This window comes from Dreissena polymorpha, chromosome 9, assembly GCF_020536995.1.
Source record: "Dreissena polymorpha isolate Duluth1 chromosome 9, UMN_Dpol_1.0, whole genome shotgun sequence".
In the NCBI taxonomy this organism is placed as follows: Eukaryota; Metazoa; Mollusca; class Bivalvia; order Myida; family Dreissenidae; genus Dreissena; species Dreissena polymorpha.
In genome coordinates this window covers 27,706,678-27,722,589 of record NC_068363.1, presented here as the reverse complement: position 1 = coordinate 27,722,589, position 15,912 = coordinate 27,706,678, and the positions used below count along the sequence as shown (strand labels likewise).

Here is a 15,912-nt window from a genome sequence, read left to right as displayed (position 1 = left end):
CAATAAAAAAAATATTCAAAAGTTTGATATCTTCCAGAATGTAAAACTACCATTTATAATTAATTCCACTTAATCTTCTTGTGCTTAAAAAAAAAAAAAAAAAAATGGAGACAACTCTGTCAATTCAACATAATTTTTCAAAAGCCATTTTTCAGTTACTTCCCTTGACATGCTAAACTAGAGTGTTCACAAGCTGCTTTACTATATAAATATAAGGAAAATTACCCCCCCCCCCCAGCGGCCATGCTTTTTTACCGATCCAAACCATTTTCGAACTCAACCGTCATATCCAGTAAACACATGTTCTGATCAAATTTCACGAACATTTGACCAAAAATGTGACCTCTAGAGGGTTCACATGTTTTCACTATATACATATAGAGAAAACTGCCCCGCCTCCTGGCGGCCATGTTTTTTCACCTATCTGGACCATTTTTTAACTTGTGCGAGATATCAATGAAACCAGTGTTTTTACCAAGTTTCATGATGATTTGGGCAAAAATTGTGACTTCTAGAGTGTTCACAAGGTTCCTCTATGGCCATATAAGGAATACTGCCCCGTCCCCTAGTGGCCATGTTTTTCAACGGACCAGAACCATTTTTTAACTCAACAAACATATCATTTAGACAAACATTTTGACAAAGCTACATGATGATTGGGCATCAAATGTGACTTCTACAGTGTTCACAAGGTTTTTCTTGTTTTGACCTAGTGACCTAGTTTTTGACCCAGCATGACCCATATTCGAACTCAGTCAAGGTATCAATGGGACAAATGTTCTGACCAAGTTTCATGAAGATCAGCCAATAAATGTGGCCTCTAGAGTGTTCACAAGGCAAAATGTTGACGACGGACGATGGACAAAAGGCGATCACAAAAGCTCACCATGAGCACGTTGTGCTCAGGTGAGTTAAAAAAATTGTATCTTTGATATTGAGCCACTCTTTGAAAACACGGCTTAAATCCTGTGCATAAAGAATCGTCCAAGATAAGCAAATGCAGTTTTCACAGTCTAATCAGAAACACACCTTTTTGCCTAAACTGGATTTTCACTTAAAAGAGACAAGCTTTAAGACTATCTTTCAATTAAATATAGTATAAACAAGATGTGTTTGTGAAACACAATGTCCCCCTATATGATGTTTGACCTTGTAGGATGACCTTGACCTTGACCCTTCACCACTCAAAATGTGCAGCTCCATGAGATACACATGCATTTCAAATATAAAATTGCTAGCTTCAATATTGCAGAAGTGACATTACATGAGCAATTTTGACCCATATATTTGAGCTTGAAGGATGACCTTGACCTTGACCTTTCACCACTAAAAATGTGCAGCTCCATGAGATACACATGCATGCCAAATATGAAGTTGCTATCTTCAATATTTCAAAAGTATTCATAAAATTAGCGATTTGGGCCACATATATTTGACCTCTGACGTTGAAGGATGACCTTGACCTTGACCTTTCACCACTCAAAATGTGCAGCTCCATGAGATACACATGCATGCCAAATATCAAGTTGCTATCTTCAATATTGCAAAAGTACTCATAAAATGAGCGATTTTGGCCACATATATTTGACATCTGACCTTGAAGGATGACCTTGACCTTGACCTTTCACCACTCAAATTGTGCAGCTCCATGAGATACACATGCATCCCAAATATCAAGTTGCTATCTTGAATATTGAAATACTGCAAAAGTGTACATAAAATGAGCAATTTTGACCCATATATTTGACCTTTGACCATGAAAGATAACCTTGACCTTTCACCACTCAAAATGTGCAGCTCCATGAGATACATATGCATGCCAAATATCAAGTTCCTATCTTCAATATTGCAAAAGTTATTGCAAATGTTAAAGTTGGCGCAAACCAACCAACCAACAGACAGGGCAAAAACAATATGTCCCTCACTACTATAGTGGGGGACATAAAAAGGGAAGTGTTGTCCCTGATTAGTCTGTGTGGACTGCACTGTTTAATCTGGAACAAAACTTTATGCAAATGCATTAAGCCCCATTTTCCAAAAGTGAGGCTGATACTCTTTTTTACATACATTGTGTGTGATCATAAGACTCTCATATCCATCGATACATGCATTGTGTGTGATTATAAGACTCTCATATCCATCGATACATACATTGTGTGTGATCATAAGACTCTCATATCCATCGATACATACATTGTGTGTGATCATAAGACTCTCATATCCATCGATACAACCATTGTGTGTGATCATAAGTCTCTCATATCCATCGAAACATACATTGTATGTGATCATAAGACTCTTATATCCATCGATACATACATTGTGTGTGATCATAAGACTCTCATATCCATCGATACATACATTGTGTGTGATCATAAGACTCTCATATCCATCGATACATACATTGTGTGTGATCATAAGACTCTCATATCCATCGATACATACATTGTGTGTGATCATAAGACTCTTATATCCATCGATACATACATTGTGTGTGATCATAAGACTCTCATATCCATCGATACATACATTGTGTGTGAGCATAAGACTCTCATATCCATCGATACATACATTGTGTGTGATCATAAGACTCTCATATCCATCGATACATACATTGTGTGTGATCATAAGACTCTCATATCCATCGATACATACATTGTGTGTGATCATAAGACTCTCATATCCATCGATACATACATTGTGTGTGATCATAAGACTCTCATATCCATCGATGCATACATTGTGTGTGATCATAAGACTCTTATATCCATCGATACATACATTGTGTGTGATCATAAGACTCTTATATCCATCGATACATACATTGTGTGTGATCATAAGACTCTCATATCCATCGATACATACATTGTGTGTGATCATAAGACTCTTATATCCATCGATACATACATTGTGTGTGATCATAAGACTCTTATATCCATCGATACATACATTGTGTGTGATCATAAGACTCTTATATCCATCGATACATACATTGTGTGTGATCATAAGACTCTCATATCCATCGATACATACATTGTGTGTGATCATAAGACTCTCATATCCATCGATACATACATTGTGTGTGATCATAAGACTCTTATATCCATTGATACATACATTGTGTGTGATCATAAGACTCTCATATCCATCGACCGCCATCTGTGTGAGAGTGTCACAGTCCGAGTCTCGAATGATCCGAATATAGAACTGAAAATATCATCTAAATATAGAACTGAACATATGATCTTAATAAAGAACTGAAAATATCTAAATATTGAACTAAAAATATTATCTCAATATAGAACTGAAATATTATCTAATTATAGAACTAAACATATGATCTAAATATAGAACTGAACATATGATCTCAATATAGAATTAAAAATATTATCTAAATATATTCAGAATGGAAAATAAAAAGGCTCTCATAGCTATTGTGCTTCCCTTAAATTATGCTTGTCTATAAAACCAAAATGGAAGACTATTTAACAAGTAACTAACTAAATGACAGTTCCCCGTGGTGTAGTGGATATGGTGTCCGCCTAGCAACTGGGTTCAATCCTAACTGTGGGAGCATTCTTTAGATCTCCCCCAAAGACACCAAGAACTGGTTCTAAGCCGAGTAAACAGACTTGCAAGCATCGCATAAGCCTAAGGCTTTCAATGCAATCGAGCTTAAATAAATAGGTTTAAACTATTTAACTAGTCTGAAGGGTTATCAAGGCCACTATGTACTGTTTCATATGAGAATATAAATCTAGAGTAGCCTTTCCTTAGGAAAACCAGGCTGAATGCATGTACGTAAGTGTCATCCGAGATTAGCCTGTGCAGTGTGCACATGGTAATCAAGGAGGACACTTTTTGCCTGAACAGGATTTAAGTTTTGAAGAGACAAATTTGAAATGAAACATATCAAATAAGAGGAAAGTGCTTGATTAGACTGCGGACTGCACACTGCAATCTGGGACAATACTTTACACGCATGCATAATAGTATCTGAAAACTTTTGTTTCATCAGTAATTTGCATACCAGTATACAATAATTTGATTTTCAATTGAGAAAATTGCTTTGTTTTCAACTAATGTTTGGTATAAAGATTTTTCTTTAGAATACTGTGAGTGCATTGTGATTTGTTATTGTTCAGTGTTGTGTTTCATATTTTCAATTGCATTTTTCCAATTATAATTATGTCAATTAATTTGAGTCGGTAACATGATGTTTCGGTCTTATCCCAGTCTGGTCCTGCAAGTTTTTTAAGTCCTTATGACCAAATGTCCTGGTGACTAAAAATACTTTAGGGAATGTCTGTGTATTAAGCCCTGTTTTCCCAGAGCAGATGTGAATTGAACATTCTACCTTATCGATCATGTCTACCACATCACGACGCCTGGCAAACCTTGCTATGTCCCTGGGATTACATCCAGTCTGAAACATACCAAACATACCAAACATACAGAAACATACCAAACATACTTAAACATACCAAACATACAGAAACATACCAAACATACAGAAACATACCAAACAACAGAAACATACCAAACATACAGAAACATACCAAACATACTTAAACATACCAAACTTACAGAAACATACATAACATAAAGAAACATACCAAACATACAGAAACATACCAAACATACAGAACCATACCAAACATACAGAAAAATACCAAACATACTTAAACATACCAAACTTACAGAAACATACCAAACATACAGAAACATACCAAACATACAGAAACATACCAAACATACAGAAACATACCAAACATACAGAAATATACCAAACATAAAGAAACATACCAAAAATACAGAAACATACCAAGCATACAGAAACATACCAAAAATACAGAAACATACCAACCTTACAGAAACATACCAAACATACAGAAACATACCAAACATACAGAAACATACCAAACTTACAGAAACATACCAAACATACAGAAACATACCAAACTTACAGAAACATACATAACATAAAGAAACATACCAAACATACAGAAACATACCAAACATACAGAACCATACCAAACATACAGAAAAATACCAAACATACTTAAACATACCAAACTTACAGAAACATACCAAACATACAGAAACATACCAAACATACAGTATCATACCAAACATAAAGAAACATACCAAACATAAAGAAACATACCAAACATACTTAAACATACCAAACATACAGAAACAAACCAAAAATACTTAAACATACCAAACTTACAGAACATACCAAACATACAGAAACATATCAAACATACAGAGACATACCAAACTTACAGAAACAAACAGACTTACAGAAACATACAAAACATACAGAAACATACCAAACATACAGAAATATACCAAACATAAAGAAACATACCAAACATACAGAAACATTAACATACTGAATATATTGGGAATATTGAGCTACTATTTCAAAATTTGCATAGCATAGCAACAGATATAGTTAGAACATTGGGCTAACATGGCAATATTTACAAACACATGTAATGGAAACATTAACATACCATATCAACAGCTAGATATACAAATGTAGCGTGAAAATTAACATACCCTCACCTAAGATAAAGTTTAAGCATTTAAATACCTTTGAAACAGATATGGTGAAAAAATTAATATACCATTGCATAAAACAAAGAGTAAACATAAAAATACCATTGCACAATATTCTTCAAGAATGGCAATACTTTACTGTCACTTTGCCATGGTTACTTACACAGTCTCTCTGTGTGATATCTGTGCCCTTGGTCAACATATACTGGAAGACATCTATAGGCATCTCCCCGTTCACTTTGTCCAAGGTGTACATGAATGCAGTTCGACCACGCTGAAGTCAGAACATAAGTGATGCCCGTTAGAATGAAATTAAGTTACTGTTGTTGTTGTTAAAACTGGGCATAATGCATGAGTGTCAAGTGGCATCCCAGATAAGCCGGTTCAGTCCACAAAGGCTTATCAGGGACAACACTTTCCGGTCTCAGAGAATTTGTTTCACTGCACACACTAATCTCGGATTTTCACCATGCTTGAAGCCCAGTTTTAGCAGAGACCGGCTTAAATGACATTGGTGTTGTTGTTAAAATCATCCAGCAAATTAATATGTTAACAGACAATAACAAAAGTTCATGACCTTTGACCTTGATATGTGACCTTGACCTTTCTTACAGGAGAATTGGAGCTTCACCAGACACGTTGGATGGACAAGGCAAACAATAATTCAGTTATATAACTATTCTGTGAGGCATGTTTAAGATACAAAGAGAAACATGAAACCTGGATGGACAGTACAACACCCACCCAACCGTCCACCAACCTGCCAGTGGAGGGATAGTGCAACTACTAAATGTCCTCTTCTATAGGGCTTTTTTGCCTGATTTTGTTAAGCGGCCCTTGCCCCTTCAATTTGTGAAAAAATGAGTCACGAAATTTTCAAAATTGTTAAAAAAATGACTCTCAAACTTTTGAAAAAAAAATAAAAAAATTTGAGTCGCTAACTTTTAAAAATGATGAAGTTGAGTTGGTTGAGAATGAGTATAGTAAAAGCATGCTTAATACTTGCATAATATTAAAATGTCTTTAAATAATCACTAAACTATTTAATCAAATTTCGAATTGTGAAATGGCCGTCTTTGACAGTTTTAGACCACAAAGTCTGATATTCACAACTAACAAGATCTGTCAGAGGACAGCGGGCTCGACTATTCGAGTGTTTGACAGTATAATGTAAGCCATCATGGAGAAATTGTTCATATTCAATAATTTATTAGATGATCTTTCAAAAATAAAAAAAGGAAACAAAATATATAAAAAAATTGTTGGGGGGGGGGGGGGTAGGGGGTTTGAGAGGTGGGTATAATGTCGTGTGGGGTCATTTATTAGACGATCTTTCAAAAAAATAAAAAAATAAAAAAAATTGGGGGGGGGTGTAGGGGGGGTTGAGAGGGGTAATAATGTGGGTTGTGGTCATTTATTAGATGACCTTTCAAAAACAAAAAAAGTACAAAAAAAAATTGGGGGGGGGGGATGGAGGGGAGGGGGGGCAGGGATTCTGGGTTGGGGTGTGGGATATTGTTTGGGTGGAATCCATTGTGGTATTCAGGTAAGTGTTGTTTTGTCAAAGTATTAATAAAATCTGATTATAAATAAAGAAGTTATGGCAATTTAAGCAAAATGTTCAATTATCTAAGTATAAAAGGGGCCATAATTCTGTCAAAATGCTTGATACAGTTGTCTGCTCTTGTTTATAGGTTGGGGTCATGTTGGTAAACAAGTGAGCAAAATATGAAAGCAATATGTCAAGGGACATAGGAAATATTTGGGGTAGTACGCAAACTTTAACATAGATTTATCAATAATATGCATATTCTAAGTATAAAAGGGGCAATAATTCTGTCAAAATGCTTGATACAGTGGTCTGCTCTTGTTTATAGGTTGGGGTTATGTTGGTAAACAAGTATGCAAAATATAAAAGCAATATGTCATAGGACATAGGAAATATTTGGGGTAGTACGCAAACTTTAACATAAATTTATCAATAATATGCATATTCTAAGTATTAAAGGGGCAATAATTCTGTCAAAATGCTTGATAGAGTTGTCTGCTCTAGTTTATAGGTTGGGGTCATGATGGTTAACAACTATGCAAAATATGAAAGCAATATTTCAAGGGACATTGAAAATAGTTGGGGTAGTACGCAAACTTTAACATTTGCACGCTAACGCTCACGCCAACGCCGGGGTGAGTAGGATAGCTCCACTATATATATTTCATATATAATAGTCGAGCTAAAAATGACCGTTTTGTCAAGTATTGTGGCCTTGCTAGATTTGTGAAATGTTTGTGTCAAAATTGTGAAATGGCTGTCCAGTGCCATTCTAGAAGAAGGAAATAAAGCCATGTTCTAGGGGCATAAAAGTGAACCTGGGAAACATTTAATGGCCTTTTTTATCTTTTGTGAATGGTTGGGATAAATAAAAACTGTGAATTAGTAGAACATAGTTCATGTAACAAGCCTTTCAGAAGAGAAAATTCTTCGACGAGCCTCATTTCCGGGAAAAAATGGTTTGATGCATGTGTGTAAAGTGTCGTCCAGCTTGCACAGACTAATCTGGGACTACACCCTCTGCCTAAACTGGATTTTCCATAAGAAGAAACTTCTTTTTAAAAAAAATACCACAAAAGCAGAAAGTGTTGCCCCTGATTAGCCTGCACAAACATGCATTAAGCCCTGATATTGTTGGTGAACATCACAAAAGGATTACATTCACAAAGAATCCTCATTTTTGTCTTAAATATTTTCACTTAAGAGCAATCTCATGTATTTCATTTCTTTACTTAATAACCCGAATAATGATGAGTCAGATGTTGCCATCTGTTATATCACACTTTCATTATGATGATATTTTGAAGTTATTCTAATGTACCGTAAAACAGTTTGTGTATGAACATCTTGATACTAGAATGAGACATGCTTTGTGAAAACTGGACGGAATTCATGTGAGTAAAGTCTCATCCCGACTTAGCTTGTACAATCTCCCCAGACTTATCAGGGGCTACGTGAGTAAACTTTCATCCCGACTTAGCCTGTACAATCTCCCCAGACTTATCAGGGGCTACAAACTTAGCCAGTACAATCTCCCCAGACTTATCAGGGGCTACACACTTAGCCTGTACAATATCTCCCCAGACTTATCAGGGGCTACACACTTAGCCTGTACAATCTCCCCAGACTTATAAGGGGCTACAAACTTAGCCTGTACAATATCTCCCCAGACTTATCAGGGGCTACACACTTAGCCTGTACAATATCTCACCAGACTTATCAGGGGCTACACACTTAGCCAGTACAATATCTCCCCAGACTTATCAGGGGCTACACACTTAGCCAGTACAATATCTCCCCAGACTTATCAGGGGCTACACACTTAGCCAGTACAATATCTCCCCAGACTTATCAGGGGCTACACACTTAGCCAGTACAATATCTCCCCAGACTTATCAGGGGCTACACACTTAGCCAGTACAATCTCCCCAGACTTATCAGGGGCTACACACTTAGCCTGTACAATATCTCCCCCGACTTATCAGGGGCTACACACTTAGCCTGTACAATATCTCCCCAGACTTATCAGGGGCTACACACTTAGCCTGTACAATATCTCCCCAGACTTATCAGGGGCTACACACTTAGCCAGTACAATCTCCCCAGACTTATCAGGGGCTACACACTTAGCCAGTACAATCTCCCCAGACTTATCAGGGGCTACACACTTAGCCAGTACAATATCTCCCCAGACTTATCAGGGGCTACACACTTAGCCAGTACAATATCTCCCCAGACTTATCAGGGGCTACACACTTAGCCAGTTCAATCTCCCCAGACTTATCAGGGGCTACACACTTAGCCTGTACAATATCTCCCCAGACTTATCAGGGGCTACACACTTAGCCTGTACAATCTCCCCAGACTTATCAGGGGCTACACACTTAGCCTGTACAATATCTCCCCAGACTTATCAGGGGCTACACACTTAGCCTGTACAATATCTCCCCAGACTTATCAGGGGCTACACACTTAGCCAGTACAATCTCCCCAGACTTATCAGGGGCTACACACTTAGCCAGTACAATATCTCCCTGACTTATCAGGGGCTACACACTTAGCCAGTACAATATCTCCCCAGACTTATCAGGGGCTACACACTTAGCCTGTACAATCTCCCCAGACTTATCAGGGGCTACACACTTAGCCAGTACAATATCTCCCCAGACTTATCAGGGGCTACACACTTAGCCAGTACAATATCTCCCCAGACTTATCAGGGGCTACACACTTAGCCTGTACAATCTCCCCAGACTTATCAGGGGCTACACACTTAGCCAGTACAATATCTCCCCAGACTTATCAGGGGCTACACACTTAGCCTGTACAATCTCCCCAGACTTATCAGGGGCTACACACTTAGCCTGTACAATATCTCCCCAGACTTATCAGGGGCTACACACTTAGCCTGTACAATCTCCCCAGACTTATCAGGGGCTACACACTTAGCCTGTACAATCTCCCCAGACTTATCAGGGGCTACACACTTAGCCTGTACAATATCTCCCCAGACTTATCAGGGGCTACACACTTAGCCTGTACAATATCTCCCCAGACTTATCAGGGGCTTCACACTTAGCCAGTACAATATCTCCCCAGACTTATCAGGGGCTACACACTTAGCCAGTACAATATCTCCCCAGACTTATCAGGGGCTACACACTTAGCCTGTACAATATCCCCCCAGACTTATCAGGGGCTACACACTTAGCCTGTACAATATCTCCCCAGACTTATCAGGGGCTACACACTTAGCCTGTACAATATCTCCCCAGACTTATCAGGGGCTACACACTTAGCCTGTACAATATCTCCCCAGACTTATCAGGGGCTACACACTTAGCCTGTACAATATCTCCCAAGACTTATCAGGGGCTACACACTTAGCAAGTACAATATCTCCCCAGACTTATCAGGGGCTACACACTTAGCCTGTACAATATCTCCCCAGACTTATCAGGGGCTACACACTTAGCCAGTACAATATCTCCCCAGACTTATCAGGGGCTACACACTTAGCCTGCACATTATCTCCCCAGACTTATCAGGGGCTAAACACTTAGCCAGTACAATATCTCCCCAGACTTATCAGGGGCTACACACTTAGCCAGTACAATATCTCCCCAGACTTATCAGGGGCTACACACTTAGCCAGTACAATATCTCCCCAGACTTATCAGGGGCTACACACTTAGCCTGTACAATATCTCCCCAGACTTATCAGGGGCTACACACTTAGCCTGTACAATCTCCCCAGACTTATCAGGGGCTACACACTTAGCCTGTACAATATCTCCCCAGACTTATCAGGGGCTACACACTTAGCCAGTACAATATCTCCCCAGACTTATCAGGGGCTACACACTTAGCCTGTACAATCTCCCCAGACTTATCAGGGGCTACACACTTAGCCAGTACAATCTCCCCAGACTTATCAGGGGCTACACACTTAGCCAGTACAATCTCCCCATACTTATCAGGGGCTACACACTTAGCCAGTACAATATCTCCCCAGACTTATCAGGGGCTACACACTTAGCCAGTACAATATCTCCCCAGACTTATCAGGGGCTACACACTTAGCCAGTACAATCTCCCCAGACTTATCAGGGGCTACACACTTAGCCTGTACAATATCTCCCCAGACTTATCAGGGGCTACACACTTAGCCTGTACAATCTCCCCAGACTTATCAGGGGCTACACACTTAGCCTGTTCAATATCTCCCCAGACTTATCAGGGGCTACACACTTAGCCTGTACAATATCTCCCCAGACTTATCAGGGGCTACACACTTAGCCAGTACAATCTCCCCAGACTTATCAGGGGCTACACACTTAGCCAGTACAATATCTCCCCAGACTTATCAGGGGCTACACACTTAGCCAGTACAATATCTCCCCAGACTTATCAGGGGCTACACACTTAGCCTGTACAATCTCCCCAGACTTATCAGGGGCTACACACTTAGCCAGTACAATATCTCCCCAGACTTATCAGGGGCTACACACTTAGCCAGTACAATATCTCCCCAGACTTATCAGGGGCTACACACTTAGCCTGTACAATCTCCCCAGACTTATCAGGGGCTACACACTTAGCCTGTACAATCTCCCCAGACTTATCAGGGGCTACACACTTAGCCTGTACAATATCTCCCCAGACTTATCAGGGGCTACACACTTAGCCTGTACAATATCTCCCCAGACTTATCAGGGGCTACACACTTAGCCTGTACAATCTCCCCAGACTTATCAGGGGCTACACACTTAGCCTGTACAATATCTCCCCAGACTTATCAGGGGCTACACACTTAGCCAGTACAATATCTCCCCAGACTTATCAGGGGCTACACACTTAGCCTGTACAATATCTCCCCAGACTTATCAGGGGCTACACACTTAGCCTGTACAATATCTCCCCAGACTTATCAGGGGCTACACACTTAGCCTGTACAATATCTCCCCAGACTTATCAGGGGCTACACACTTAGCCTGTACAATATCTCCCCAGACTTATCAGGGGCTACACACTTAGCCTGTACAATCTCCCCAGACTTATCAGGGGCTACACACTTAGCCTGTACAATATCTCCCCAGACTTATCAGGGGCTACACACTTAGCCTGTACAATATCTCCCCAGACTTATCAGGGGCTACACACTTAGCCTGTACAATATCTCCCCAGACTTATCAGGGGCTACACACTTAGCCAGTACAATATCTCCCCAGACTTATCAGGGGCTACACACTTAGCCTGTACAATATCTCCCCAGACTTATCAGGGGCTACACACTTAGCCAGTACAATATCTCCCCAGACTTATCAGGGGCTACACACTTAGCCTGCACATTATCTCCCCAGACTTATCAGGGGCTAAACACTTAGCCAGTACAATATCTCCCCAGACTTATCAGGGGCTACACACTTAGCCAGTACAATATCTCCCCAGACTTATCAGGGGCTACACACTTAGCCAGTACAATATCTCCCCAGACTTATCAGGGGCTACACACTTAGCCTGTACAATATCTCCCCAGACTTATCAGGGGTTACACACTTAGCCTGTACAATCTCCCCAGACTTATCAGGGGCTACACACTTAGCCTGTACAATATCTCCCCAGACTTATCAGGGGCTACACACTTAGCCAGTACAATATCTCCCCAGACTTATCAGGGGCTACACACTTAGCCTGTACAATCTCCCCAGACTTATCAGGGGCTACACACTTAGCCAGTACAATCTCCCCAGACTTATCAGGGGCTACACACTTAGCCTGTACAATATCTCCCCAGACTTATCAGGGGCTACACACTTAGCCAGTACAATATCTCCCCAGACTTATCAGGGGCTACACACTTAGCCTGCACATTATCTCCCCAGACTTATCAGGGGCTACGCACTTAGCCTGTACAATATCTCCCCAGACTTATCAGGGGCTACACACTTAGCCTGTACAATATCTCCCCAGACTTATCAGGGGCTACACACTTAGCCTGTACAATCTCCCCAGACTTATCAGGGGCTACACACTTAGCCAGTACAATATCTCCCCAGACTTATCAGGGGCTACACACTTAGCCTGTATAATATCTCCCCAGACTTATCAGGGGCTACACACTTAGCCTGTACAATATCTCCCCAGACTTATCAGGGGCTACACACTTAGCCTGTATAATATCTCCCCAGACTTATCAGGGGCTACACTTATTTTTGCTAAGAGGACACACACAAAAAACACAATTTAAGAGGATAGTGTTGGTCCTGATAAGCCTGTGCAGACTTCACAGGCTAATCAGGGATGACACTTAACGCACATCCATTAGGCCCCATTATCCCAGAGGGCGGTTTAAACTTGTTGGTGACAATCGGCATAAGTACAACATACCTCATCTTTGAGAGTGAAATCAGCCCCTGATTTCAGGACGTACCACATGATATCATGAGGGACATCTTTGTGAAGAACCTCGTAGTATAATGGTCCCTGAAATATCACACTTTAATATGTCAAGAAATGCATGTACTTCATGATTATTTGCAATTTTGAAGAGCAATGAGCTGTCTGATACGTGAGAAGCTCAGTGATTTTTTAACCAAAATTACAGCCTCTAACAGGCTGTTTCCAAATAGCATAAAGTAACCTTTTTATAACAATGTTAAAAAAAAATGACAAACTTTTCCAATAAACTTAATATTTGAATAATTGAGTTTATTGTACAGCGATATAATACAGAAGCACTTTATAACATACATTTTAAAATGCAGTTGAGCATGCAGCTTTAAACAACCTGAATACCGTTATTTACAGTCATATTAACAATTTATCATTTTTTCGAATTTCATAATTTATCCGTCTATTTTTCCAAGAACAAAAGGCACAGGCTGTAAAGTATAAAGCAAAACAATTCACCTGAGCATTGTTCTGGGTAAATGGGTTTAATGCATGTGTGTAAAATGGGTTTAATGCATGTGTGTAAAATGGGTTTAATGCATGTGTGTAAAATGGGTTTAATGCATGTGTGTAAAATGGGTTTAATGCATGTGTGTAAAATGGGTTTAATGCATGTGTGTAAAATGGGTTTAATGCATGTGTGTAAAATGGGTTTAATGCATGTGTGTAAAATGGGTTTAATGCATGTGTGTAAAATGGGTTTAATGCATGTGTGTAAAATGGGTTTAATGCATGTGTGTAAAATGGGTTTAATGCATGTGTGTAAAATGGGTTTAATGCATGTGTGTAAAATGGGTTTAATGCATGTGTGTAAAATGGGTTTAATGCATGTGTGTAAAATGGGTTTAATGCATGTGTGTAAAATGGGTTTAATGCATGTGTGTAAAATGGGTTTAATGCATGTGTGTAAAATAGGTTTAATGCATGTGTGTAAAATATCTTATCCCACTTTTACAGCGAAATCGGTTGATTAAAGCCCCGTTGATTAAATTTCATCTATAATCAACGGCAAGGCTATAATCAATGGCACGAAATGACGTCATCAACTGCCGAACCGGGACTACTTTTTCCCACGCACCTCTTCACCTGTATTTGCCAAGTGCATCAATAATAAAAACAATCTCAAATGTTTGTCAATCTTAATGACCTTAAAACAAAGGAAAGTAGCAAAAAACGAGTTTTTTGTCATTTATTGTCATTAAAACCTAGTATTAGGTAAATTTAACACTATGCAAATAGGTTCTGTTGTTGTTGCTCCCCTTTGAAGAAGTCAGTTCGAGTTGCTCCCCTTTGACCGTAGAAAACAATCGTCTGGACCAAGAAATCCTGTGTTCATTTACAAGATGTACTCGGATATGCGTCCATCTGATTTTTCTTTAAAGCATCTTTTCTACCTGGCAATACGCACAAATGACACTGCATCCCGGTGATTCTTGCGTCAACAATTGGGTGTCAACAAGTTTGGTCAGATGCTGAAGGCCATGGCAAAAGACGCCGGCTTTCTCAAGCACAAGAGAATAACGAACCACTCAGTTCGCAAATTCCTGGTCCAAAAACTTCGAAATGCAAACATTCCACCCACTGAAACCATGGCCATAACAGGGCACAAAAATGTCCAGTCCATAACCAATTATTCCAACATATCTGTTGAACAGCAGCAAAAGTGTTCATTCTTGCTCAGTCCAGTAAATGTAACAATCCAACAGATTCCTCTTGTTCACCTTCACGCACTGAAACTATGGCCAAAATGCAGCCTAGACAACCGATGTCTACCGTCGAACAAGTTGATCTTGATGTTCGCCCCACCCAGTCACTTCACTTGCAAATGTCTTTCTCTAGTTCGAACAACTTTGCCTCACAATTCTTTGGTGCCACTTTCAACATTCAAAATGTTAATGTATATAATTAGCTTAAATACAAGTAATCTTTGTTATTTTGTCACGAAATAACCACATATTATAACAAAGAAGGAAATATTGTGCACCTCGTGATCGACTCGATAGTTTGATATCGAAAGTGAATTGTGTGTGGTGTTAGGCTACGTTGTAAACAAATGTAGTTCCTTGTATATAACAACTTAATGCCATATTGATATCATAAAACTTAAAGATTTGCAATTCAATATGATTAAAATTGTAATAAATAACGCTCGACACTTTGTTACAGAACGATATTCTGATTAAAAAAAAAATGCTTATTTCATCAGCGGTTATTTTTGGAACGCGGAGTAATACACTGACCTTGGTTACACTACAGTCATTATCAAAGTACGACAAACACTCATGAAAACTTATTTTGTTTAAATAAAAATAGTTTACTGAATAAAAAGTGGGATAAATAGA

At 39.3% G+C, this 15,912-nt stretch overlaps 1 protein-coding gene across 23 annotated transcripts in view; it reads right to left on the bottom strand.

The window, feature by feature from the left end:
* The window catches only part of LOC127843770 (uncharacterized), a 51,031-nt gene that overhangs the window by 17,564 nt on the left and 17,555 nt on the right, over positions 1 to 15,912 (bottom strand). For all 23 annotated transcript variants that reach the window (XM_052373526.1, XM_052373528.1, XM_052373527.1 and 20 more), the window contains 4 exons: positions 13,508 to 13,603; positions 5,732 to 5,842; positions 4,358 to 4,426; positions 3,118 to 3,207 (listed from right to left, as the gene is read on the bottom strand). In XM_052373526.1, the coding sequence (XP_052229486.1) occupies positions 3,118 to 3,207; positions 4,358 to 4,426; positions 5,732 to 5,842; positions 13,508 to 13,603 (366 nt within the window). The remainder of the gene's footprint in view (positions 1 to 3,117; positions 3,208 to 4,357; positions 4,427 to 5,731; positions 5,843 to 13,507; positions 13,604 to 15,912) is intronic.